Source organism: Aspergillus thermomutatus, assembly GCF_002237265.1.
Source record: "Aspergillus thermomutatus strain HMR AF 39 chromosome Unknown NODE_36, whole genome shotgun sequence".
NCBI lineage: Eukaryota > Fungi > Ascomycota > Eurotiomycetes > Eurotiales > Aspergillaceae > Aspergillus > Aspergillus thermomutatus.
Window position 1 is genome coordinate 26,002 of NW_020798085.1, and position 27,106 is coordinate 53,107.

Sequence of the window (27,106 nt, forward strand, 5' to 3'; positions counted from 1 at the left end):
CATCACACGCAACAAATCCCTTCGTCTATTGTCAAAAAGCTCCCCGTTAAATTCATTCTCCCAGCCCGCATCGCGATAGAGCTTCTGTAAAGCCCTCCATTGATTAAGATCACCACGTATGCTATCCTGGCCAACTTCCCTTTCCCCGCACTGCTGAACAGCAGCCTGGGGATCAGTTGGAAGGCGAATTCCACCAGGCCAAATATTCTGGAATAGTATGGGATTCTCCTTGATTTTACGTTTTGGAACTTCCGCTCCGTTATCCGGATCAAAATAGGGCACGTATTCAAGAGTCTGAAATTTCTCAAAGACCTTTGAGAAGAAATCTTCACATAGTTGGCGGGGCCAGTAGTGGCTAGCTGTACTTGGTGGCCAAAATTATCTTCTGTCCATAGGAACGAGCTGCAAGCAACTGTAGTGGCTTGCAATGATGACCTGATGCCCCTGCATTATTACTCCGTAGGGACGATTGGCTATGCTTGCACAGCCAGTATGGAATGAAAAGATTTACAACGGAGTAGACCTCCTTCCTATGCATCCTGCCTATCTGACTTAACTGTTCCTATGGTTGGAGTACTCTTGATGTTAAGCCACCTAATGCAGCACGCGATCTAAGAAGTGGATGATAATGTCGACAACACCCGCTGAATGACAACTCCTCGTGGTCAAGATCGTCAGTGATCGGCAAGTGGAGATGCTGCTAAGGTTTATCTCCAGCAGCCACCAGCAGCCACCAGGGGTCGGGCCGCCATTGTGGGTTACATCGGGAAGTGTGGAGGCAGGGGCACCTCTTTATATAAACTTGCTGGTTTTTGTGGTCACAAACGCTCTCTGCTTCCGCCAACTCTGACCGCTTACCCGATGCATGTAAACTAGTATCTTTTGTCAAAAATATCGAGTTACCGAAGCTCAACCTACCTACATACCACACAAATCTCCATCTCACGTGCACCATGGAATCCGACGATGCCTTTCTCGATGCCTTTCTCGACGCGTGCTTCGCTGGTGAGCTGTTAAAGACCCAGGAAGCCCTCGCCAGCGGGCGACTAACCGCCGACGACCTCAACGAGGGACTCGCTCTCGCGACCCAAATGGCGCACCCTGAAGTTGTGGCTGCGCTCTTCGACGCTGGCGCTAGTGTGTCGACCTGGACAGTGGATGCTCTTCCTGGGGGGGGCGAGGTGCCGCAGCACCCGAGTAACAAATGTGCAGGACTTTTGGGGCTGCAATCTTTTCACACAAGATCAGGGGCTCAGGGTCATAAGTACGACCACACCGTCAGCGCCCTACACGCTGGCAAACCTTGCAGGAGGCCCGACCAGGATGGAGCAGATTCAGTTATGCGGGGGTCAACCCAGAGTGTTCGTTGGCTAGGAAAGGACTGGCCATCAGAGATAATTTAATATTAAATAGTGGTCCAAAAAATATCAGTGGCAGAAACACCAGTATCATAACTGGAGCTATGATAACATTATACCTGCCCACTTGACTCTTTCTCCTTGAATTATTTGAACCTGAATTCCTGTCTGGGCACCTATGTCTTTGGGTGAAATTTTAAAAAGCTATTACCCTCTTCTCTCAGGGTTTTGCCAAGAACCCTGAAAATCCTGGCCCACTAAGGGTCGGGAATTCGGCCGGCCCAACGCCATCACCCCCACACCTCCAATGTACATAGCCCTATCTCACAACTTAGTGGGGCAAGTAGTGTCTTTAGTTAGTTTTTCTTGGCTAGGAAAGAAGAGCGATTTGAGTTTTACTGCTGAAATCCACAAATGAGGTTGAATCTGGCGGATTGCTCCGGTGACACTACTTACTCGCTACAGTACTTGGTCTAATCAACAGCGACGGAGGATCAAAGGCCAGGGTTACAGCAACTATCACTTAGACTCCCTGTCACCTTTCTCACTTTTCAGTTTTTTTTATCCATCAGTTCCTACATACCAGTTCCTCAGTCTTCTTTGCATACGCATACACGAAAGAGCAGTGAACTTACACTAATGCTGTCATTGGCAATGAAACCTGTATGTGGTCAATGCGGGTACTTTCAAGGTTATTACTAATATCACTAGAAACATCAAGCAGCATCTGGTCTAAATAGCTGCCCGGCGGAAATATTGTACTTGGTGTTCCAGTTACTATCGTCTGCTGAACTCCATGCACTATGTCTTGTCAATAAAAGGTTCCGCATAATCGCTGAGCCATTCCTCTACGCCCATATTCAATGGACATGGACAAGCTCTCAGAACCCCCCGATCGCTCAGTTTTTGCGAAGCATTGTGCACAGGCCCGAGCTCGCCGGTTTTGTCCATGTTGTGATCCTCAATGGGGACAGTTTTGATCACTGCCAGCATGGCTATAGACAGAAAAGACCAAAAAGTCCCAAACTCCCAGTCACTGAAGTTGTCTTGGACGAGCTAGTGAGATGCATTGAACGGATCCATATTCCATATGCTGAACAATGGATCCAAGAGTTGCGCGCCGGAACAATGGACGCGTTTATCACACTTTTATTATCACAGCTCCCCAATCTGAGATGTCTCTACCTAGGCAAGAATTTTGCCCGAGAGAGCCGCTTCATGGGCATGATGCTCCGTTCGGCCCTCTGCGACGAGTCTCAAGATAGCCATCTCCCTTCCTTTACACATCTACAAGATGTGTCGGCTGTGTATCCCGACTTTGATCGCTACATTCCCGACTACACGGACGTCAGGAACACGGCAGACATCCTCCCCCTCTTTTACTTGCCGTCGGTTGAAAGGATAAGAACCTTAGTCGATAACCCCACTACTTTCATGTGGCCTGGGAAATATCCACCAAATCCATCAAGACTCGCATCGCTCGACTTGACGATGTTGCGCGAAGGGCATCTCGGTCAAGTGTTATCAGTCACCCAAGGGCTTCGGAAGCTTCAGTGGGATTGGTACTACTGCCCAGAGCTTGAAGATCATTTTGTCACAGATACTATCGATTTAGACCAAATCGCCGCGGATCTATCTCACGTTCAAGAGACTTTGACAGACTTGACTATTACGGCAGGATCAGACGCCTTACCAGGGGATCTCGAACGCCCGGAGCTCACATTCAGCGGGTCTTTCAAAACTTTTAGCGGACTCCATAGGCTGAAAAAATTGGAAGTCCCAATTCCTTTTCTGCTTGGATTTTCTCCACGGGCGCCAAATGTGGTTTGCCTAGAGGAAGCACTTCCAAAAAACATTGAATGGCTGACCGTCACTGACGATCTATGTTACCAGCAAGAATGGGAATGGGAATGGGAGACTGAATAGCTATTGGGGGCTGTTCGATCATGGCTACAAGACTGGAAGAAATCCACACCTCGCCTCCGAGGATTTTGTCTGTTGACGACGGTGATGAAAGTGCGGGATTGGGACCCTGAGATGATACAGGGGCTCAGAGACATAGGTGCCCAGGCAGGAATTCAGGTTCAAATAATTCAAGGAGAAAGAGTCAAGTGGGCAGGTACAATGTTATCATAGCTCCAGTTATGATACTGGTGTTTCTGCCACCGATATCTCTTCGGACCACCATTCAATATTAAATTATCTCTAATGGCCAGTCTTGCGCATTGGAATGCGCTAGGAAATGCAAGTTTGAACTCCGAGCGCTTGATGACGAGAGATACGACTGGATTCGACCAGACAGACCCTTCCTTCATCACAAGAATGGCCGCCATCGGCGACTCCTACTCGGCCGCAATTGGCGCTGGTGACCGGCTTGGAACTATTGTCGAAGCACTTGACCCGGAGAGTGGTAAGTCAATCTCTCCCTGACTTGAGGCTGTAGTACGTTGACTGATAGATTATTTTCCCCGCTGAAATATTGGGCGTGCAGTCGCTATGATCACGCGTATCCCTATCTTATCCATACGGATGAACGGCTGGGCGATCCAGCAGCACACACGTTACAGTTCGAGTCATGTTCTGGTGCAGTCATAGCCAATGTCATCAACGACCAGATCCCTAACATCAGCGGGAACCAGCAGGTTATATTGCTATCAGCCGGTATCTATATACCTAAAGTCTTTCCCATGAACTGAACCGACATGAGTGAGGTCTTAGGTAGCAATGATGCTGAGCTCTCAAACATTCTGAACCAGTGTATCTTCCAATGGGCCGTATTGAACCCCGATCAAGTAGATGTGGCAAAGGCAGCCACTCTTGCAGATTCAAATTATGCATGGGCGAAGAACTTTGACTGGGACTCATTAGGTCTTGGCTGCGATGGGCAGTTGGCTCGCACAAAACAACTCATTGCTGGGGATGCCTTCAGCAAGAGCCTGGATTCCGTTATCTCGGCGGCAAAGGCAGAGCTAGGATCAGAGTTAGTAACAATACTTTATCGTTCAGGTCTGAATGCTAACCGAAGATAGTGGCATGATCTACTACACTGGGCATGTGCCATGCCGTTTCTTCCTTCTGGCATCGTTGACAGTGGCCATACAGTTATGCTAAATCCTTTGCCGAAGATCTATCATCCGCGTGTGATAAAGTTAGCTGGTCAACCTGGATTTATGTGAGTAGCATAGAAACGACGTTTAGCATGGTACTAATTGTCGGCCACAAATTATACAACATATTTCAGAGCGAGGAGAAACTTACAGTAGATCAATGAATGAGCTTGTCGATGCTGTCAACTCGCAAATTGTTCGTTTTCATTCTTTTCCTTTCATCTGGTCAAGCTGTTACTAACTTGAATTGCTCTGCAGTCGGCTGCAGTACAGAGAGCCGGTGACAAAGTCAAGTTTGTAGACTACGACTCTTACGTGGCCGCTTTTGTGAAGACGGTGTCGACGAATCAACGGATGAAAGCAACACAAGGTGAGTGCTCGAATCTCACTCATCTAGTATACTCACATCTATGAAAGAACCGGTCTCGTGTTCTACGAGCGCAATACTTGGGACCCCCTCGGCCGTAATCCCTGGAAACGAAGCCAGGACGGTCCTCGGCTATGTGCGAACCGGATACCTTGGCGTGAGCCAACAGAAATTCCTCACACGGCTAGGCTCAGGCAACTTAGCGGATTGGACCGCCTAGATTGAGGAAGATATTGATATGTGGTACACGCTTTATGGTAGCAGCATTAGCAGGGTTGGCCCGAATGTGGCGACAACAATCAATACGTGGACCTATACAAGTATATCAACGACTATATACACATCCTGCATGAAAAATAAGAACGACAAGCAGTTCAACATTTATACACTTCATTCGGTTCCCATGCTAAAACTTTTCTTTCATCTCTTCAAGCTTTCGGTTAACCAACTCTTCCATATAGTATTTCTCTTCCTCATCAAGGAGGTCAATCCTCTGTTTCCATCGATCTCCTTCTGGTACCCCACTGGGCCCAAAGAACCGATAGTCAAGTCTCTGCCAGAAGACAGCATCAAAGGCAAAGTTTTTCCTCGCCGCGTATGTGACCCAAAAGTCTCCACTTTCCCAGCTTTGCTGCATTGGACCAGAAAGTCTTTGGTCCTCTTTCAACCTTCCCTGCTTAATAGCTGCGACTTCACGCTCGATAAGCACTTTTAAGAACGTCTGTAGACGAGTTTCAAACGCCTTTGTCCAAGCCTCAATCCCGCCTGGCCAGTACTCCGGCTGTTCGAGAAGCAGCCACCATGGTGGTGCATAGGAGAAATCAGCAGGTGCTGCGTAGGTAAATTCCCAGTCCACAACCCCAACAATTTACAAGTTTGCGTTCACTAGCACATTAGAGGGTCGAAGATCGTCACACCATATTTTAAAGGGTCCGCAATTGCTTTGGAAAGAGGACGTAAGTCGGCCTTCCCTGGCGAGCTTACAGAAGAGCTGTCTGGCGACAAACTTCCGTCGACAATCATTCACGGAATCGGCCGCGTCATTCCGTTGGTGAACCAAATGCTCAAGATGTAGCTCTGTGAGCGCTTTAAGATAAGAGGACGCTGTGTCGAAGGGGGTGGCTGGCAGCTTCGACCGTGGTAAAGTTCCTAGCCGGATCAGTTCATTCATATTGATTGATAGAGGCCGGCCTGTTACTTCCCATGTGAAGTCATCCACCTGGGTAAGAGAACCTATCCGAGGAAATGATAACCTAGATAGCTGTAGCAAGATATCCGCAAGCTGTCCGTACAGCATTTCAAGCTTATCGCTATCGATACGTGGATCAAGGAGTGGACGGTCTTCAATCTTGAGCCCGGGCGTACTCAGTGCTGCACCCAAATCCATGGCATGGTCAATGTACTCCATGATAATAAATGGGCCCAAACCGAGAGGACTTTCTTCCTTTGTTCCCCAGTGTAGAATGAATGGGACCGGGATCGATGTATGATCCTGAAGATACCTGATCACAGAAACCTCATTCCGAATTTTCTCTTCAGGGAACATACTGGCGCCAGGCTTTGGAAAGCGGATAATTGCTGAGCCGCCGTCTTCGAATTTCATCCGAAAAGAGACATTAAACGCTCCTGCTTTGGGGTCACATAACTCTGTAGGGACGCCTTTTCGATGCTTAACGATGAAGTCACCGATTTGTCTCAGAGTATCAGTCTTGAATAGCTCTGCCACCCAAGCATCCGCAATCGCATCACTCTCTTCCCATGCGACATCATCGAAGCACATACGTGTCCGCATACTTGCAGACTCCGAATGTGACTGGGCTCACAGGATCGTAGTTGAATGCTGAAGAACGAGATGGAATTTATGTCCAATGCTTCAAAAAAAAAAAAAAAAAAAAAAGGCAAGAAGGAGGTGAGGGGAAGAATGGATGGGAAATTCGCGGAAGACTGAATGTGAGCTTAAGGATTAATTCAAATGGGCGAAAGCTCACCGCAAAATCAGCCAAGTCGGGTCGATCGTAACTTGAGTGGGTTCAATCACCAGGAGGAGCAAAATACCAATAAAATTCGAGGATACATAAGGATCTTTGGCCGAGCAAAAACTGAGCGATCGGGGGGTTCTGAGAGCTTGTCCATGTCCATTGAATATGGGCGTAGTCTGTAGAGGAATGGCTCGGCAAGAGAGCGCAAGTCCCTATACGTAAGACATACTGCGCAAAGATCGCTGGGCGATAGGGATGCAAATACCATGCGCAAAATCTCTGGAGGGGTGCTGAGAATAGGGGACGCCATTTAATCTTTATTTTCCCCTGCCGTTTCAAGGACTCGACAAGACGCGCCGACACAGAGTGATGCAGGGTGCAGGCAAGGTAACTAACTTAGTTTATTTATCTCACATCATGTCAGCGGATGGTTACCCATAACCCGCGGCGGCCCCCAACGCGACCCACGTCGCCCTGAGCACTTGCGCTGACTTGGCACCTGGAATACAAGTCTGCCACTATTCCCGCGTTTACAGCCTTATCTGCTCCAACCTGCCACTCCCAAGATGTACGACTGCTACCCCGCAGTGTGGCGCATTAGTGGGAATCTCAAAAACCACTGCTGCAGTTCTTCATATTAACAATTCCGAAAGGGAAGAGAATTCGAGGCTTTGAAAGCCTAACTAATTCCATCTATCGGCGAGAGCACCTCCTGGAAGGAATGCCTGTACCGCAACATTCCCTTTGTGATACAGCCGTAGGTACGAGCAAATAGAAGGACATTCCACTCTAGCTCTAAGTTCAATCCACCATATACTGCGACTTGCTTTGCGGTACCATAGATACAGCAACAAAAGCGCGACAGGGTCCCTTTTCCGGAGCAAGTCTTCGAAAGGGCCATGGATACTGCGCGTGAAGAGTTGAGTTTGACCTGTTGTGACCTCGCTATCCGGGAGGTCCAGGATCTGGGATACTGCGTGGGCAGCATAGAAATACGGATTGTTTTCCGCCGTAGATGAGTCTTTGAGGAGACACATGGCAGCCAAGGCCCTTGGTATACCATCTATGCCCCTCTCTGGCAAGGGTGAATGCATATGAGCAAAGGTCGCCGCCATGACGCGGAAAAGACTGTCCGGTCGTAGCGGGTTCACTATGTGCCACAGTGACATTTTACCCTTGCTCATACGTAACCAGTCCAAATCGGAGTGGTCAGAGGACTTTAAAGGCCACGATTCTTCCGGCGTGCATGCATCAGGGGACGAGAAGGTCAAGAGAGCCAGAGCGGCCGCAGTGCCCCAGATTGGATCCTTATCTTTCGCTTCAATCGGTTCCCTTAACCGCCTGTTGAGAAGAGCTGTGCTTTGAGACCAGTGATAGCACTCTTCTAGACTGCGACGACAGCCTAATGAGCTATTCAGATGGCGGTCATATGTACGTGCCACAGCTAGAGAGGCGTGCATTAAAAAAGGGTACTGTAAGCCATATGTTAGCCGAGCTCAGGCCCATAACGTATAATCCCGCTTCGATTCTGTCTGATGGTGACAGAATCAATGTAATAATACTTACGGCGAAGGCTAGTCTCAGGAGCTTGCGATTAACGTGTATCATATTCGGGTCATCTGGGGTAATGAGACTTCGTCCAAGATACCGGGTGATGAAATCTTGACACTTTGCGTTCAATTGATAGAACGTGGATTCGTCAGACGTCCAGACAGCACTGGCGACAGGGGGTTGAAGCTCTGCTTTTCCTCGAACCACCCATGGCCTCCCTGTGTCAGCGGCGATGGGTTGTAGGTCGGGAATATTAGACATGAAGTTGCATAATACCCCGAACGAACTACATCTCTTGCAATGTGGTTTGCCTTCGTCGCACTAGGAGGCCAAGGAAATTCGTTCAGCCAAGCACCAGTCTAGGAAAGCCGAGAGCCACCCACCTTGAGTTTTCTGAGCTTGCAATTTCGGCAGCCAAATCTCGACCTCCGCAGAGTCCTACGCTCCCGAACATCTCTTGGACAAGTCGAGGCCATACTTGGTTAATTGTCCAATGCTTTGCGCAGCTTGCCTGTGAGGGATTTTCCCGAGCTCGAAATGGATTCATGACGAAGAGATCCGTAGCAGGTGGAGGCGGTCATGGTCACCCCCAAGGACACTAGCTATTCCTCGGATGCAGAGGTCTCTGATTGGCTGCGACTTCTGCCCTAACCATCTATAATCAACAGGGCCGCATCGGACGGACCGTCACTACATCAAAGAGTACGTGGTTTGAAATGATAGCTTAATTGTATAAGAAGAAGGTGACTCCTCAATATCCTAGAAAGAGAGGCTAATGTCTATGGCATCAGAATCATGAAACCTTGACTTGAATACCTCTACTTCCACAAAAAGTCCAAATGGCCACCCACCTCGCCGCCGTCTCCCCGGCCAAAGGCCAACCCTTTGAGCTCCAAACCCGGCCCACCCCAAAGCCAGGACCAGATGAGCTCCTCATCGCTGTCAAATCCGTAGCCCTCAACCCGGCAGACGCCTATATGCGTGACCAAGGCCTCTTCATACCCACGTACCCCACGGTCATTGGCTTCGACATGTCGGGGTTAGTCCTCGAGGTCGGCGACAACGTCCCCACCGGTGCTACCGACAATGATCCGGCCCCCTCCTTCCGACCGGGTATCACCCGCGTCGCCGCCTACGCCGCCTCTTTCTGGAAGTCCTGCGATCCAGACTACGGCGCATTTCAGGAGCGGTGCCTCGTCCCCTGGCAGCATGCTGTGCCCCTCCCGGACGGGGCCATGTCTTGGAACCACGCGGCAACCTTGCCCGTCGCCGTCGAGGTACCCCTTAACGCGTGGGATGTCATGGGGATCCCCCGGATGGGAGAAGCCACTGCTTCTGCTCCAGTCTCTGCTGGCTCTACCGGTGCTGATACCAGCGGAGGGGAGCAAAAGAATAACATGGAAAAAAGAGAAGCTCTCCTAATCTGGGGTGCCTCCTCTAGCGTCGGCACCATGGGCGTACAAACAGCCCGGCTGCTGCGGGAAGATCCCACCTCTTCTTTCGCAGCCGTGTACGCCACGGCCGGATCGGCGAATAAGAGTTATGTGGGTTCACTGGGCGCGGACCGCGTGTTCGACTACAAAGACCCACAAGTTGTGGATGCGATCGTTTCGGCGGCCAAGGAGGACGGGTTAGTGATCCGGCATTGTTTTCTTGCTACCGGGCAGCTGGCGCCATGTCAGGCTGTGCTTAAGACATTCCTCGGAGGAGATCAAGAAGGGAAGAAGGCGAAGACGGCGAAGATCGGGTCGGCACCCGTGGTTCCTCCGGATGCGGAGGTCGTGGACGGGGTGGAGACGATATTTGTGCTGCCGTCAACGGTGGAAGGGGAGAGGCTGGAGCAGTTCCGATACTGGATTGGGACGTGGCTGAGGGAGAACCTGGCCAAGGGGACCATCAGGCCGAGTCCGGAGCCGAGCGTCGTGGGAAAGGGTTTGGGGGCTATCAATGCTGGGTTGGACAAACTGCTCCGGGGGGTGAGTTGTACGAAGTTGATTGTTGAGGTTGCGGAGTGAGAGCGTCTGAGGCGTTGAAACGGGGTACAGAAATGATTGGCATAGAAAGATAAGATGATGCATAGAAGCAGGAAGCTAACTGAAGAACGCTTGTACTTGTCGCTTTTTAGTTCGTAGGTTTCTGCGGAGTATGCATAGCTGAGAGTACGTTAGTAAAGGTGGGGGTGTCCCTATCAAGGCTGCAAGATCCACCGCAGTGCTTTCCAGGATTTTAGAATCCAATCTCGTACTCGAACTCGCAATTGAAGCTTATTGTAAGGGGACTACCTGTCATGTGACAGGAATTGTCTTAGTGGACTTGATGCTTATGTGTCTTGCTGTTCAAAGGGGCCAACAACTTCCCACCCACACCACTCCATGTAACTCCAGCACCAATGGGTAATCTCTCATCTTTCATGAGATATTCTGCCGCAGACAGACCGTATGATGCTCCCTGACAAGCTACACAACAAAAAGCTGAGCCAAACAGATTAGGGACTCCCCGTCTTACTCTTACTTTCGAAGCAAAAAAGGATCTCGATATCACTGTTGAGACGTCATACCCCATCATCTTCACAATCACGCGGGATGCAGATGATCCCCAGACGCAACCATGCATTATTCACTGGGACCCTATTGAGGATGGATTCGGCCAGCCGGGTATAATGCTACTTCATTCTAATTTTAAATTCACAAAGGACCTGGAACCCGTCCAAGTCGACTCTAACCAGCTGCGCGCAAAATCCCTCCACGCAAGAGAAGTATCCACGTCAGACCCGTGCTTCAAACAACTGAACCCAGGCTCCAGCGTTTCCTGGGAGCTGGCCTTGCCGTTTGTCTACTTTGATTCCTTCCTACCAGGGCAATATTACAAAATCCTCTGGGTAGGCGGGCAAATCTTTTTGTGGGACTGGGGCACATTAGCGGAGCACAGTGGCCGCACACTCGGCCCTAATTCCTCTGCAGTGGTCCTACCGGGCGGGCCACAGCAGTTACTGAGCATTGCCTATGATGAAAGTGATATAGACGATGTAGGCCCATTGCCGCCTTCACCCGGACCTATTTTGGCACCTGCCAGGATGAGTGGCGCCCCGGTCTTCAGCCTCACCGTCGCTGGACCCGCTACGCTATCGATGAGAGATCGCAATCCAGCGGGTAGACTACGCTATCCTGTCACAATGACACTCTCGTATGATGCAGCTCCGGATGGCTTAGACGGAAAGCCGGTCACATTTCATACGTTCATATTCAAAGATAAGGATCGCCGCCAGGAGGGTTTCAGGCTCTACTTTAGACGAAAGGACGACTGGAGCCCACATGAAATTGCAGGCTCATTTACGTACCACGAATACATGTTTTCTGAGCGCGTCCCGGTAAATGTTGGCCGCAACGACCAGAATAAATTTGGGGCCCTGGTGCCTGGTGAGTCGTGGTCATTCACGCGGGAGGTGACTGATTTCCCGAAGAATGTAGCGCCCGGTGATGAATTCCGGTACAGGTTTAAGGGAGCTCAGCTTGACTGGTGGGATTGGGGACACTTTCGAGATCATGAAAACACTGTGGTGTGGATTAATGGCAAGGTCCGCGATCCAAAAGATAATGGGGGCCGGCCTGGGCTTGTGGTGCCGGCTAGTAACTGGGTCGAGTTTACAGTGGTTGAATGAGATCCTTGTTTACAAGGCATAGCGAGAGATACGCATTATTCTGGCCCGGTGAAAGATACGCCGCATGGGAGTGGGGAGTAGCCAAGAACCGTTTAACCTAAGATACCAGCCTTGTCTTGCCAGGCGGTCCTGTGCTGACCTTTACTATAGAAGAAGGGGAGCAGCCATTGCATGCTCCCAATGTGTGGCTGGTGGAGATATTATCTCGTGCATAAGGACTACTGTGCTGCCCATCTGACTATCTGCTGACGTGGAATCCAGAGAAGAAGCTGCCATGATTCTAACCGCAAAAATTGAATGCGCATCAACCGTCCCCTTACAGAAGGGGGGGGTGGGAACGAGAACTCATATTACCTACCATCCTGGCCCTTCTGGCTAGACCAGACCGATCACTTTTCATGTTTGGCTTCTGATCTATCCTACCATTTATCAGTGGCGTGGTCGTTGGGCAGCTTGCACAACTGACAGCTGTGAAGGGGGAATATGGGACAATCCTGATATGCAGATCTCACCCGGCGACCATGAGGATTTTGCAACTCTGCATCCTGGAGAGACGTGGTCCTCGTTCATGACTCAGCCGTTGCCTGACGAGGTGCAGATTGGCGGCTCATTAAGAGCCCAGTTGAGAGAGACAAAGATTGACTGGTGGAACTGGGGAACCCAGGAAGACCACCTGTCTACCAAAGTAACAGTGCCATGTTGGATAGGGCCCAAGATTCTAGAGCCCAGTGACAACAATGGGCGACCTCTGATCGTGGTACCGGCGTCAGAACCCGTTGATATTCAAATCATATAGGGTCGATATGGTTAGTGATCATTTTCATAGGCTGCTTGACAACAATTAGGTCTTTTCAATTCAAGTCAAATACAAGGATCAGTCCGTGGCAACCCTTTGGCTGATACAGCTACATTTCACATTCCTTTTCTCGAAGGTCTTGCTATTTAGGGCAATGCCTATGCACCAGGTACTCTGCTAATATTGTCAGTCTGTTGGTTTTCTGAGGATTCTCAGAACCATCCTAGATACTAAGGGAGGTGATGAATAGATGCAGCGGTAGTCTAGGGACTGGATGGCAGTACCGAGGCCCGAGGGGATGGACGCTCAATATTTGTATCCTGGTCAAGCAGGACCCAAGACTCCCTGAGGGTAACCTGGAAGAGAATCTCGAGTCTCATGAGTACATTTTAGCATTTAGTAAGTTCTTCAATACTTGTCAAAAATATGGAAGAATATTTCTGTGACCGGATGAGTGAAAATTCAAGTTATGATGCTAAGAGGGCTCGCAAGGGAATGTCCCCGTACCAGATATAGAACTACGAGCATGATGCTCATGATGAGGCTAAAGAAACATGGAGATTGAAGTGAAGCTGTCAAGGGGACAAGGCCAGCACGTGGCCGTGTACCTAGTAAGCAGTTAGTAAGCCATTGATGCCTAAGGCATAAAGCATATGGCATCTAACCGCGTTCCTGATAATGAGTCAAGTAGACCATGTTTCCTATGTAGTCAAAATTACCAATCATTATAGAGGCAAAAGACTCGCCGACACTGGCAGCCAACGTCCAGCACGACGAGACCAGTCCATGAAGCGGGGTGGCCGAATGCATTACGGAGTTAGAGGTGGCGGTGCCGGAGTTGACTTTGATGCCTACCTACCTTGGAATGGCTCCTCCGTCGAACCAGAGATTGACACAGTCCTGTGATGGTCATGGATTATAGAACAGTCTATAAAATAAGGATGGCTCCTTTCTGCCAGTAGTTTCCAATCTGTCCCAATACTCATAGGTACAGCCACAAGCCTGCCGAATCCGGAGGATCCGTGCCATTTGCCAAGTGCTTGGGGCTCCTCTTTCTTGGAGTACTTCCTAACTTCTGACAGACTGACATTCTTAACAAATCCTCTACTTTGCCCCTCGTTTTCAACTTTTCTTCTTCTACCATATTCCACATCGTCAGCGCAACGGTCAACATCAACGCAGCGAAATATCTCTCCTTATCCGCCCTCTTGCAACCAGCTGACAGCCGTGCAATCTCCGCCTCAGCCTGCGTCGAACCGCTTAAGCGCTACTGTCTTTTGACTCGACACCTGCGAAGTCTATTCGAACTAGTGATCACAGCTTCAGTGTCTACCAGCTGTACATTTTGATATTCTGAATATATTGAGAACCTTTTCACTTTTATCCAAGCATCAAGATGTCGTACAACAAGCCGGTTAGTTCCCCATATCTCTCATCCCTTCTCAAGCTGTCCTCACTCTTTCCGTTCTCTTCGCGATTTAGTGTGGGTTCACGTCTAATCTTAATTTCTAGGACGGCCCTCCTCCTTCATATCCTGCGCCCGTTCACGACGCTGGCCCATACGGCCACCCTGGCTCACCTCCGCCTGGTGGCGCAAACCAAGACTACTATAATCAAGGCGGCTACTACCCTCCGCAAGGATACCCGCAACAGCAGCAAGGTTACTATGCCGATGACCGGGGAGGGTCGTCAGGTGGTGGCATTTGTGCCGGTATCATGGCCGCTCTCGCATGCTGTTGCTGCTTGGATATTCTGTTCTAAGCAACAATGAAACGAAAAGGGGCTATGGGGCGACATCGTGGGACCTTTGCCGTTATAAATCCAAGGCAAAGTGTCCTGAATATTCTGTTTCTGCTTCGAATACCTTTCTGTCCATCATTTTTCTGACTATTCTGCTACGGCGCTGGAACGGATACGGAGCATTATCAGGTCGGGACTCGTCATATCTCCTTTGTGTGGATTCTCAGTCGTTCATTCCCTCGGTCGTCCTGCATTGTTGGTTGTGCCTCAACGGGCGAGGAGTCTTGTATTATCCTTCTTGTTAATATTACTTTTTCTTTACCTATTTTTACAGGATTGAAACCTATATCACACGAACCGGACCGAACCTGGTGTCAGATAAAATCATAAGCATGGCATGGCTTTCGTAACTCATTATCCGGATGCACAGCATAAGGTCATCATCGTAACATGTTCGCATCAAGTCAAGGGTATCCAAAACAGCATCACAAGAAACGCAATCCGCAACAGCAGCCCCTCCACCTGCAATATATCCCATCACCGCCCATCATACGAACTCCCACCCCCATACTCATACGGATCAACCGTCCGATAAGACCCCGACACCCGACTCCTCCTCGACCTCGACCGCGCCGGCGCCACCGGCCCATCCACAGAAGAATGCTCCTCAAAAACCTCTACCACATCCCCCTCATCCGTCCTCGACGCAGACGTCACCGACTCCTCCACCACAATATTATCCCCATGATCGTCAGGATGCCGTCCGCGCCGCTCCTCCACGACCTCGACTCTCCCGCCGCCGCCCCGGCGCGCGCGACGCGCCCGCCTCGCCAGCGCGGACTCCGTCGACGTCGACACGGTCGTGACTTCCACGTCGTCGGGGGGTTTGTTGTTGAGCCCGAGGCCGAGGTAGGCGAGGTACAGCAGGAAGATGAAGCCTGCGACGCTGCCGAGGACGATCCCTACTACTGTGCCCGGGGAGGGGCCGGAGTCGAGGCGGCCGTAGGAGGCGGGGATGGAGACTGTTGTGTAGCGGCGGAGGGGGGTCATTTTTGTCCTCGTCCTCGTCCTCGTCCCTTTCTTTTTGCCCTTGAAAAAGATGGATTTGGTTGTGTGGTCCGGTGTTGGGATGGAGGGTTATTGTTGTGGTTGTGGTTGTGGTGTGCTTCGCGGTAGATGGTTGTTTGGGTGGGTTGGTCTGTATGGTGATGGTGCGAGCGACATGCGGCTGGGATCAACCGCGGGTGCGCGATCGAGATGCTGAATAGTACGGAGTAATGACATTGGCAAAAGGGAAGGGGAGAAAATGCTGCGACGCTGGTGAGATGCATGATGTGCAGTGAACGGAGCCTCGATTATGCGGTGGCTGGGACTGGGCACCTCGGGAGTATCCGTACCTTTTTACACGAAGAATAATATGAGGACCTGTGAAATTGACACCAAATACCAGCAAACAAACATATGCTCTAACAAAATAACAATACCAGTCTATATGTAGGTAGAGCATATGTAGTCAATATTGTATACGTACCCCAATCGGCTCCTTGGGAGAAAAAAAGAGTAGAATAATAGATACACCACCCTCCTGAGCCTACTGAGAATATTTCTCCCCTGTAGGAGCCTGATATCCAGACGGGTAGTTCTCCCATCGCCATCTCCTGCGTATGTCTTTGTGTAGAGTGACTGCGCACGACCCCGCAAAAACCTCACCCGGGTTGCTATGATATTTGTTACGGAAAATGGGGGCCAAGCTCAGCCGCTTGACTTACGTTGCAGGGCTCTCTTTGATGCATGTGGTGCAGTTTTCTTCTAATATTAAGCTTGTCCCCCGGCTTAGCCTTTCAGCTTGCAATCAACGCCTCACTAATACCTTGACCTCTTCAAAACCGCACCAAATGGACTCACCAATTGAGTCTGCGGCATCAGTCAAGATCGCCGATTTAGACGTAACCCTCGATCATCCAAACCGCCTTTTTGCGCCTGGCGATACTATCACTGGGAGTGTCCATGGATGGGACCCATCGACAGGTGAAAGCTCCCTAGAGATCTCTCTACAAGGACGCAGCAAAACATACATCCAGCCTGGAAATGGCGTCGTCAATAAGGATCGGTCACTGTTGACATATCAAACGACCCGTCTCGAGCCATCCGACCATGTGGGATCCAGTATCGCCAAATTCTCACTCACCGTACCCCTGTCTGTCGAGGAAAACCCTTCGGATCTGGCTAAGAAGATCAACGATGGACGCTCGTACTGGAGGCACTCTTGGCCAAAAGAAGATCCCGCTTTTGAAAGCTCAGGGGGCCATCGTTTGCCGCCATCTATGAGCGTGCCCCATCGAGAACCTTGGCGTGGAGATCCAATGTCTGCATGGGGACATATTCAATATACAGTGACTGCGACCGTCTCACAGGGCGAGGGCGATCAAACCTCCAAGACAGAGTCATATCCGGAGACAGTGCGAATCTCTGGCCCCCCTGTGACTGTCGAAGAGCTCGAGCCATTCAAAGGAGTAATGCGAAAAGGAATGGGCCAGCTCTGCATGGACAGAAAAAAAGAACCCAAGAAAAAGACGTTCTCTTGGTACGTGAGAAGTGCATTGAAGCTGTACCCACTGCTCTGGCTCGCACCGACAATCAAGGTCCCAAGATACGCTGTTGTAGGAGACGATATCAAAATATCCATCCAGCTGCAACCGTCACCAGCGGAGTACAGATTTGATCTTCCCCCGATTTCTCTCCATCGAGTCACCGCCCGTATCCGTGATACTGCGGGTATTCGTGGGAAGCGGACTCCGTTGGGTGGGACGTTCGAGCTCGAGTTGCCAGGGGGTCCCTCAGCCAGCAAGACCTGGACAACAAAACATCTTTTCAACCCTGCAGAAGATGGCAGGTCATATCAAAATGCGCCATGTCAAGTGACTTTCCAGATCCCACGTTCTTGTATTCCAACGTTCAAAACGTACAATTTGTACATGAAATGGAATGTCGCTGTGGAATTGGTGCTTAGGGGCTTAGACCAAGAAAAGATGGCAGAGGTTGAAAGTGAAATTGATCTCGTCCCGCGGCTCAGAGGTATAACGACGGATGAGGAGCTGGACGAGGATGTTGTCGATCCGGAGGCACCGGGCGTTGCTCACAATGCTACACTATAAAATTGCAGGGGCGCAGCGACGAGTGCTATGTTGGGGCGACCAAGGTAGAGGTTACATTGACGTAGGTAGGTCATTTTCTTACAATTTACATTTTCCTGTGTTTTAGCTATTGACAGACTTCCACTTCCGAGTATGGACTATCTGATATCAGGTAGATTGAGATTACTCGCATAAAGCAGGTGAATGTACAGTCAATTTTTGATTGTTGTACCCCGACTATCGTGCCTGATGCACCGGGGCACCGATGACTATATCTATCTCCGAGTTCAATAAGCTCCCTTCCGTTGACTGTAATTTGGCTGCTTTGATGACTGTATCTTCGATAGCGCAGTCAAGACTGGCGTGGTGTTCACCAACTCAAAGTCATCCAACTTGGCACCATCCGACTCGAGTGCCCACAGAGTCACTGCGATCCAGTTGGTTCCCTGGTAGTTCAGAATACCCTGCGGGACGGGGAAGCTTGTCTCAGGTCCGATGTTGCTAACAAACTTGCCGTACTGGTACCCGTTCACATACAGCTGCACCCGGTACGCGGAGCTCGTGCCGTTTCCAAAGTTGAAGTAGAGCGGCACGTCCCACCCGCTTGGGATATCAAGATTAAACTGAGCGCTGTAGAATCCAATGCCAGGCTTGGACAACCCGTCGAGAGGACTAGCAGACTTCCAGTTCTTGCTTGGCGGCTGAGGCTGGTGGAAGCCCTGTCGTTCGGCATACAATCCACCTTCGTTCAGAGGGCCTCGGATCTTGTCCTGGTAATCCTCGCCGCCAAGGTTTCCTGTCAATTTCCAGGTGATTGCAGTGGCGTCACGGCCGGAGAGCTTGTAGGAGAGGATACCCCGGGGGTTCTTCATCTCGTCAGTGCCGACAGTCCAGTTCTCGTCAAGACCCATGTTGTCAACGACAACAGTGAGGACATAGTTCTTGCCTTTCTCGACCTGTGGCAGTTTGTAGGTCGAGTTGTAATCGGCATTCGCATTGAGACCAGTCCATGACCCTAGGAATGTTCCGTTCAACCATACGGAACTGCCAAAGGCCGAGCCACCTTGTGTGCGCACGTCAAAGGTCGTCTCACTGCCATCGGCAACAAAGTGGCCGCGGTAGATCAGGTAACCGGTATGGAAGCCATAGTCCGACGAATACAGAGACTTCGGCGTGGTCAAGGGTCGCAGGGTGTTAAAAGTGGTCTCCAGGTCGGCAGCCCGCCACGCAGAATCGTCATAAGTTGACTGGACTTCCGGCAGAGTATCGAGATACTTCCAATTCAGATCTTTCAAGCGGAGAATCTGGATCTTAGGAGCATTGTATTTGATCTCGGTAGACCAGATACCATTCTTATCGGTCTTGAAGTGGGTCTTCTCGCCGTTGATGTACAAGTTCCTGGCACCTGATGGGGCTCCGATCACTTCAACAGGAGTTGTTGCGTTGAAATCGGCGGTAAGATAGAGGCCGGAGCCTTTGGTATAAGCGGTTCGCACAAGGTAACCGGCTTTGACAATAATGGACGAAGCAGTAGTCTTTTCAGAGCTGAAGTCCGTTGACGAGTCGTCCTTGTCAAGCTGCGGCACCCAGTAACTATAAGCAGAGTTCCTATCTGCTCGGACATCAGCTTTGAGGTGGGAGATTCACAAGCAGAACACCTACCTAGCAGGAAGATCTTGAGATCGCCAATCTGAACAATACGCCGGGAAGAAGACACATCCCAGGCTACCACAACAGCATTGCCAACCTTCTTCGAGGTGATTCCTGAATTTGATCCTTCGACGACCTGGACATCGGACTTGGACGAAACGGCCAGTTCGTGGTGCTCACCAGGTCCACCATACAAGACGAGAACTTTGCTGTCCGCAAACTTCTTCCAGGTGAAGACTTCGGCAGTCGAGTAGAGGATATTTGTTCCCGCGACTTTGTAGTCCACAACATGAATCTTGGAATCACGTCCATTGAGCGTCAGGGTACCGCCGAGCTGGGGAACTGTGAGTCTTCCAGCACTGGTCGGGAGGCTGAGCTTGTACGAGGTGGATGCCTGGCTGGTGTAATCCGTATGTCTGACAACAAAGTACGATCCAGTGCCATTGGCAAGCAAAGGAGTCACGGTCAAATCAGCGGTGTCGGCATATCCGGAGGTAGTCAAATTGCCAGGTGTAGCCAGAAGGTAAGATGGCGAGGCTTTGACAAAATTACCAATCAACTTGAGCTCGCTGTACTTCTCTCGAGTGACGTTGCGAGATTCAGTCAGCGGTGATCCGTAATCGTAGGACGTGTATCCACCGGGATGGCCAAGGTTACCCCAGTTCGTGCCGCCAAAGGTCTAAGCGGGTCAGCACTTGGTCAAGTTCAGGCAGGATGTTTCCATACCATGTACAAGTTGAGGAGGGCAGCTCCAAAGCTCAGGTCATTCTTGTAGAACACTCTCTCGAACTCATGATTGACGAGGGCGGCGCATGCTGCAAAGCCGGGTCCACCCCATGGATCGAAGGAACCCCCTTGGAACTTCACGACTTTTAGTAATGTGCGGATTGAAAGGCATGAGATCACACACCTCAACAAGAGAGTACGGGGTCGACGGGCTCTCTCTCAGGTGATCCGTCCGGAATGTGGTTGGCAGGTTACCCTCGGGCCAAACGCTTGGGTTTCCCTAGTTCCATTAGAATGGCTCAAAGCTTCAAGGAAATCCATTCATACACAGTCAAATCCTAGCCTGATTCAAGCAAGTTAGGAACTGTCTTTCGAGAAGGTGGAACATAGACTCACGGATAGCTATCGTGACCATAGATGTCAACTTCTCCCTTGCCCGTCCCAGGGGCATTGTGTCCTCCAGCCCAGGCATCATTGTTGATCAATGGTACGACAATACCGGCGTTACGAGCCTGGTTGATGACATACTGCATGTAGTCCGCGTCGGGGAAAGTAGCACCGCAGCACGCACCGCTATACTCATTCTCGGGTTGATAAAGGATAACCGGGCCCCCATTCGTGATTTGAGCTTTGGCAATAGTAGCAGCAACATTGGCAATGTAGCTAATCAGAAAGTTAGCAGCTTTTGAGACTATAAACAGTCATAAGTCACATACTTATCAGTAGCCTTTAAGTATGCTGCGTCGGACGTTCGCAGAGTTCCGTTCACTCTCTGCAACCATCCAGGAAAACCACCGCCCGAAGCCTCGGCATTGATGTATGGTCCTGGACGAGCAAGAAGATAAATCCCTGCCTTCTTAGCCGCGTCAAAGAAAGGCTCGAGGGCAAAGTTGCCTTCAGCCCTGTACTCGCCGGGTTTTCCTTCAAGGAGGGCCCAGTCGACGTAGAATGAAACGCAATTGAAACCCAGGGCCTTGATTTTCTGAAAGACATCGAGCCAGAGTGAGGGAACTGGCAGTCTACACATTGTAAGAACTTCCGTTCCGTAGAAATCTAGAGTACATCACCAGATCTGGTACGCACCTGAAAGGGTGAACTTCGCCGCTGAAGATCATGATTCTCTCGCCATTGACAAACAGTGACTTGTCATCCCAGGTGACCTAGAGCTATGTCTCAGTACGCGTTGATCAAGTATTGAGTTTCTGGTCTCACATACGTATTTCTGTAACAATTCCCGCTTCGCAGGATCTGAATGATCCATAATAGTAAAGCCATTGAGCTTGTGCTTGATGGAAGCACCCGCTGCCTGGGTTGCCAGCAAGGCAACTGCACAGACAGAGAGAAGCTTCATGGTGTTTCTTTGACAAGAACGCAGAAGAAAGAAGCTCAGAAGGGAGGGTATGCAATGCCTTCTGAGAGTCGGGATCTTTGATGCAGGGGGGGCAGGACCTTTGGTTTAATATACGACGGCATTAACACCCCGCATAATCCCCCGGGAAGAAAAATGAAAGGAATGTCGATCCTAGCCATCCACAATTCTCCCCATCGCACCGTGTCCATCGTCATTGCTCATCCAAGCACAACAAACAGGCAAAGAGGAGATGTGGGCCCTTGGGAAAGGGACCAGAACAGATCTGCCACGGGGGCCCTCGGTGTGTGCATGCATCATTCGTGCTAACAAAGACCGAGACGGAGGTGAATCGAATTGGGAAAGGTAGAGATGCAGGGATTCAGAGGGGTAGACTACTAGATGAGTTGCCATCATTGAGGAGGAGAGAAAGCGGAGGTGATGTTTCTTGCACTTGGTTCAGAGAGGAAGCCAGGCCGACGATCCTCCACAATAGAGTCAACACTTAATAGGTAGGACGACGGAGTATACAATAACGCGGGGCCAACGGCCTGCAATTTTTCCTCATATCGGAGACACGCCGGAGAATCATGCGATGCTGCATTTGACTCGCATCATAATGATGATGCAGTAGCATGGTTGCATTGATTGACATAATTACCCTGTCGATTCCCTGTCATCTCGCTTGCGATTGGGACTCAATGCAAGGGACGATTCAATTCCGTGGACATGCTCAGTCAGAACGATTAACGATTCAGCGCTCAATGACTAGGTGTCGTCCATTGCTGCTGATGTTTTTTTCTTTCAGTGACCTTCACCAAGGGTCCTCTTGAATGTCGATCATTCAACTCCCTTGGATCAGTGTAATCCAAGCTTTCAGATGGCTGAAGAGAAAGCGGGACTGCGGGGGTCACTGTGGAGCGTAAAATGTGGAGTCCCGAATCAGCTAATATTCCTCTTCTAGACGAGTATCTAGTTCCCCTCCGTATTCCGACTGTCAGATTGCATTTAATGCAAGTGGCTGATGTGTTTGTTAGGTTGAGAGCTTGGTACCCATCACCGGGTCTGTGCAAGTGTCTCTAATCAATCCCCAAAAGCTCAGTCGCATTGAATTGACGTGTATTGTTCCTCTGACAAGGCTTTAAGACAACAAGAGAGCGGCAATCATGTACACCGAATCCCGGTGGTGATTGTAATGCAAAGGCAGAGTGAATTGACAAGATACGCAGCATATCTATCCCATGCTCATGATTCGAGGGTGAAGCGGCCAGCCATGAGCCATCCCCCATCGCTACCTTGCCCTCAGACCCGGATATGTCTTCGGCAAAATACTCAATCAGTGCGACCTAGAAAGAAGCATACGCATTTATCCGGTCGGTTAAATTGAATCTCAACCTCGCTTTTTGAGTAGACTAGTGCCGAGTACGCATGCAGGACTCGGACAAGTTTCTAGCCCCATAATGCTCGGGTGCCGGTCATCGCTGTACGTTCAAAAATCAAGTTCTTGCATGATTTGGCCGGCGTATGGAGATCCTTCAAAGCCTTAAGACATACCATAGGTATCAATCGTTGTGAACATTGGACCCTACTCATGGTAAATGTAACAACGACAGGCACAAAACCTTGCTTTGAGATGTCAAGTGTTGGTAGTTGAGTGGACCACACCCTGTTCTGGCCTCCGAGACATATGTAGAGTAGTCTAAATTTCGAAGGTCCTACTACACAGACTGCTCGCTCGTATCAACCCCCGGCAAGTACAACATTCTGCTGATGAATCCTGAATCATAGTACATGTCGGCTCATTCGTCGTTAGTGAGACTTCGTGAGACTCCCAGTGTTGAGTGATGTTCTCGCTCCGGATAGGAGTACCACAAGACTAAGAGAATATAAAGCTGAGACTTAAGTGTTTTTTTCCGAACACCGACTTAAAGACTAAATATGAAGCACCAAATCGTCTCGACGATATTTATACAGTTGTGTTGAACCGGTCCTCTTCGTCACCGGCCTTGGTCCACGTCTCCCGAGCATCAACCTGCTCCTGTTGGTCTTCGCCTAGCACAAGATTCTCATGCTTCAGCGCATTCTCTTCCGCTTCCGTAGGAGCCATGCCAGACACGTCTTCCTCATTCGTCGGCTCGACCGCGGGTGTTACCGGAGTTGAGGTTTGAGGCGTGCCTTGCTGAGTAATGTTCAGCAGCTGAGGCTCGTCGTTGAAGATACGTAGGAGCATTGCACGACGGTCTTCCTTGGGAAGCATGAGGTTGACGGAATGCAGCGACCGCCAAAGTGGGAGCACCATGTGTTCACTGTTGGGCACCAATCAGTCATCTAGCTTGATCGTAAATGATGGGGAACTAGAAGAATTTGACATACCTAAAGTTCTCCTCGGGCTCAACATACAAAATGCTACAGCCCATTTCGATATCCCGCACACGTTCGCCAATCTCGCCAAGATCCTTCCAGCCATCATCGGCAACTTTGGGGAACATCTCTACGAGGAGTTTGCGCAAGGTCTCCTTCTTGGTCAGGACGACAGCCCTACCAGGACCCACCCAGGGTTCAAGGATGCGCAACCCATCGGTCTGGATGCGCCAGCGGCAGACGTTGGGGCGCTGTGCATCTTGCTTCACAAACATCTTCACACCGCAATGCACGAATTTCATGCCATGACCCTCGTTTGCCATCAGGATGTCACGCGCCAATGCACTGGTGTAGTAGATAGTCCTCGTGGGGATGGCCTGCGCGTTGCGGACCATGAAACGGTCGCGTGGGAACCGCTCGGAGATCTCGTAGAACTTGAAAATCGGGTCGAGTTCCTCGTTGTTGGGATCCAGATATTTGAATGGTTCCTCAATCGGCTGGCCCGGCTTCCGCTTCTGCGGGGCCTGGGGCTTTGTCTCGGTTGAGTCGGGCTGAGGGGTCTCCGTAGGGAGCGGAGTAGGCGTGGCATCAGAGACCTCAGGATTCTCTGCCTCGGGCGGAGGACGGTGGATTGGACGATCACCCAGCACAACTTCAGTACCATCCTCCAATTTGGCCTTCTTGGCTGGAAGCTCATCTTCCATGTCCTCTGCATCTCTCTTTGCAGGCGAGATCTGGTTCGTTGCTGAGTAGGGCACTTGGTGCGTCGCTTCAGCAACAGAGGCGTTCTTATCGATCTCCATCTGGGCCTCTGAATCGAGGGCAACCAGATCGTCCAAGGCATCGAGCTTTTCAAGAGGCTGCCCGTTTCCGTGCTTCTGCTTGAAATCGAGCTCCTCAGTCAGAGCTGCAATGGAGGCCTTGGGGATGACCTTAGAGGAGTCTTCCGGCTTGGCGCGAATTTCAGATTTCTTCTCGAGGACAGTGATGAAGAAACCGCCGGTATCTTGGAGATGAGGATAGACGCGGATGCATCTCTCAAGAGGCAAGTCTGCATTCTCTCCGGTAGGCGGGAACATGCCTTCGCCGATCCGGCCCAGGCGGTTGATGCCTTCACGCTCCCTTTGCTCTTCGACCTCTTTCCAGCTGTTGTACATACGGCCCTCGCGATCCATGACCTTCCATGTGTGCACGCCAGCAGCTCTCTTCAGTCCGGGCAGTTCATTGCTGCAATCGAGGATTTCGACATTGGCCGAGCCTCCGCAGCGAGTAATGGCACTAGCAACAACGGCCTCGTTCTCGACAGGGTTCATGCTGCAAGTGGAGTAGACTACCCGTCCACCAACCTTCAGCATCTGCAGAGCACGAACAAGAATTCGAACCTGCGTAGCGTGCAGACCCAGGGCGTTGGCTGGGCCCCATTCTCTCCACACACTGATGTTCTTCCTGGCAGTACCATCACCGGTGCAAGGGACATCGGCGAGGATGCGGTCGAATTTCAGGTATCTGTTCTTTTGGGGCTTGCCGTCGGGTTCTGGGAGAGGAGGCAATCTGATGGAGGGATACATAGTGGCGTCGTGATTCGTGACAATAAGATTCGGAGAACTCAGTCGCTTCATTTGATGGACAAGCATGTGTGCACGTTTGAAGTCGGAATCGTTGGCGATGAGAAGACCAGTGGGCCTGCCATCGTCGTTAAGACCCTCGGGCCCCATAGGTTCCGGCCCTGCCTTCCCTTCCTTCACTTGCTGGGCGACCTGGCGCATTGCATCTTCCTCTCCCGCATGAAGCAATTCCATCAATTGCGCAGATTTACTTCCTGGTGCGGCGCACATGTCCAGAACGGTCATGCCGGGTCTGACGTCAATGAGCAGTGGGGGAATCATGCTCACAACCTCCTGTCGAGTGATATTTCCGACGTCCGTCTCGGCGACAAGGAACTTCTGAAATGAGGCGAAAGGCTTGAATCGCCGGACGACATTCTTGGGGGTCGTCATCCACCATGCGAGCTGGTCAGGGTACCAAGGAACTGGGCGTGGCGGCTCGACAAAGTTACCCTCATACTTGATCGAGGTGATCTCGGGAATATAGTGACTCTTGAGCTTTTCCTGGACAGCAAGGGCATGCCTTCAAAATGTCAGAGTTCAATGCATCTGGGAATTTTCGGTCTGCCATGACGTACCCTTTGGAACCAGTGAATCGGAAGCTATTTGGGAGGTCCCTCCGGAGAGCCTCCCAGAATGCTTCTCTCTCTTCCTCCGGAATAAAACCTTGTTCAGTATAAAAGCGCTCTAGCTTCTCATTCGTTTTGGGAATGTCCGCGTAGTTCTGGCGCTGCCCGCGCCCGCCGCCGCCTCGACCACCCTACAACAGAGTATGTTAGCTGCTGCAACGCATTTTCATGAATTGATCGAGACAAAGACCAATTGACATTGGGGATGATCACCTTTCTACCACCACGCTTACCCATGGCGATCAAGTGATATGATTTGGATGTGAAGCCGAGGCCCAATGATATGCTCGGCCTGCTCTTGCGCAGAAATAATTATTTCTTCATCGCGAAGCTCAAGTAAAACATCCCGCATCGGATCAATGCTCGGCCCGAGCATCGATTATGTCATACTCTATACAAACAACCGACCAATGAACTTCAAGGACTTCCTTGACGACTCTTTTTCTAGGTAGTTTGAAGACCTATTCTAGAGCGTGAAGACTTATCAGAAGGGCTAAGTAGACAGAGGAACAGGCCATAGTCAGAGATGACTGTGAAGTACCAGCATCGAGGTGACTTTGTTGATTTTCGACGAATCCCGAGCTGTTTCCGACATCCGTCGCCCCTGAACTTCATCGCTACCTGCCCTCGAGATGACAGTAATGAGAATCTCGCTAGGGGTATTCGATGCTACTGCAGTCCTTTTGAATTTGTGGTGAATGCATGCGACGATGATTTCGCTGTTCTCCTCCGTCCCGAGCCCAATATAGGACCCAAAAGTCCTCGAGATGTCCCCTGAGCACGTGCCTGACACCACCTTCTGGACCTTCAGTTCTCCTGAACGCTCAAACATGAAGATGAATTTGACCTGGCAGCTTAAATTGGCCAAGATTATCGGATCACCTTCCTCGGGCTCGTATGGGGAAATTGGCAACATATCTACTTCCCGCAAAAACTGTTTGATGTGTCAATCCTACGGGTCTCTGTGCGGTTGAGCCGCAAGGGATACGAGATTGGGCGTTCATCCAATCCCTTCTGAGCGAGACCTTGAAGGCTTGAACAATTTTTTGCTGATCATTTCCTTCGAATCCGGTCCCAGTTGACTGCTCTCAAAGACTG

The 27,106-nt window shown here is 50.5% G+C and overlaps 10 protein-coding genes across 10 annotated transcripts; 6 read left to right on the forward strand and 4 right to left on the reverse strand.

Moving 5' to 3' along the window:
* Nucleotides 1-953: 953 nt before the first annotated feature.
* CDV56_103761 (uncharacterized protein) lies at nt 954-3,284 on the forward strand (the record flags this gene model as incomplete). The annotated part of the gene is made up of 2 exons (XM_026757380.1): nt 954-1,264; nt 2,180-3,284. 2 exons carry the CDS (start codon nt 954-956, stop codon nt 3,282-3,284), a joined length of 1,416 nt encoding a protein of 471 aa, XP_026616694.1.
* Nucleotides 3,285-3,680: 396 nt separating this feature from the next.
* Nucleotides 3,681-5,052, forward strand: CDV56_104034 (uncharacterized protein; the record flags this gene model as incomplete). Its single annotated transcript, XM_026757653.1, has 6 exons — nt 3,681-3,768; nt 3,909-4,019; nt 4,077-4,338; nt 4,388-4,412; nt 4,724-4,835; nt 4,883-5,052. The coding sequence occupies 6 exons, from the start codon at nt 3,681-3,683 to the stop codon at nt 5,050-5,052; spliced, it is 768 nt and encodes a 255-aa protein (XP_026616695.1).
* A 186-nt stretch (nt 5,053-5,238) lies between these two features.
* Nucleotides 5,239-6,624, reverse strand: CDV56_104203 (uncharacterized protein; the record flags this gene model as incomplete). The annotated part of the gene is made up of 2 exons (XM_026757822.1): nt 5,239-5,663; nt 5,817-6,624. 2 exons carry the CDS (start codon nt 6,622-6,624, stop codon nt 5,239-5,241), a joined length of 1,233 nt encoding a protein of 410 aa, XP_026616696.1.
* A 2,577-nt stretch (nt 6,625-9,201) lies between these two features.
* CDV56_104582 (zinc-binding alcohol dehydrogenase family protein) lies at nt 9,202-10,377 on the forward strand (the record flags this gene model as incomplete). Its single annotated transcript, XM_026758201.1, has 1 exon — nt 9,202-10,377. One exon carries the CDS (start codon nt 9,202-9,204, stop codon nt 10,375-10,377), a length of 1,176 nt encoding a protein of 391 aa, XP_026616697.1.
* Nucleotides 10,378-10,751: 374 nt separating this feature from the next.
* On the forward strand, nt 10,752-12,020 carry CDV56_104703 (uncharacterized protein; the record flags this gene model as incomplete). Its single annotated transcript, XM_026758322.1, has 2 exons — nt 10,752-10,798; nt 10,847-12,020. 2 exons carry the CDS (start codon nt 10,752-10,754, stop codon nt 12,018-12,020), a joined length of 1,221 nt encoding a protein of 406 aa, XP_026616698.1.
* Nucleotides 12,021-14,212: 2,192 nt separating this feature from the next.
* CDV56_104999 (uncharacterized protein) lies at nt 14,213-14,577 on the forward strand (the record flags this gene model as incomplete). The annotated part of the gene is made up of 2 exons (XM_026758618.1): nt 14,213-14,230; nt 14,329-14,577. The coding sequence occupies 2 exons, from the start codon at nt 14,213-14,215 to the stop codon at nt 14,575-14,577; spliced, it is 267 nt and encodes an 88-aa protein (XP_026616699.1).
* A 516-nt stretch (nt 14,578-15,093) lies between these two features.
* On the reverse strand, nt 15,094-15,606 carry CDV56_105062 (uncharacterized protein; the record flags this gene model as incomplete). Its single annotated transcript, XM_026758681.1, has 1 exon — nt 15,094-15,606. The coding sequence occupies one exon, from the start codon at nt 15,604-15,606 to the stop codon at nt 15,094-15,096; it is 513 nt and encodes a 170-aa protein (XP_026616700.1).
* An 845-nt stretch (nt 15,607-16,451) lies between these two features.
* Nucleotides 16,452-17,711, forward strand: CDV56_105167 (uncharacterized protein; the record flags this gene model as incomplete). Its single annotated transcript, XM_026758786.1, has 1 exon — nt 16,452-17,711. One exon carries the CDS (start codon nt 16,452-16,454, stop codon nt 17,709-17,711), a length of 1,260 nt encoding a protein of 419 aa, XP_026616701.1.
* A 266-nt stretch (nt 17,712-17,977) lies between these two features.
* Nucleotides 17,978-21,417, reverse strand: CDV56_105285 (glycoside hydrolase family 35 protein; the record flags this gene model as incomplete). The annotated part of the gene is made up of 9 exons (XM_026758904.1): nt 17,978-19,302; nt 19,353-20,019; nt 20,067-20,201; nt 20,251-20,346; nt 20,394-20,409; nt 20,463-20,729; nt 20,783-21,085; nt 21,150-21,226; nt 21,283-21,417. 9 exons carry the CDS (start codon nt 21,415-21,417, stop codon nt 17,978-17,980), a joined length of 3,021 nt encoding a protein of 1,006 aa, XP_026616702.1.
* Nucleotides 21,418-23,380: 1,963 nt separating this feature from the next.
* Nucleotides 23,381-26,924, reverse strand: CDV56_105707 (tRNA (cytosine-C5-)-methyltransferase; the record flags this gene model as incomplete). The annotated part of the gene is made up of 4 exons (XM_026759326.1): nt 23,381-23,720; nt 23,788-25,902; nt 25,958-26,139; nt 26,550-26,924. The coding sequence occupies 4 exons, from the start codon at nt 26,922-26,924 to the stop codon at nt 23,381-23,383; spliced, it is 3,012 nt and encodes a 1,003-aa protein (XP_026616703.1).
* Between the last annotated feature and the right edge of the window lie 182 nt (nt 26,925-27,106).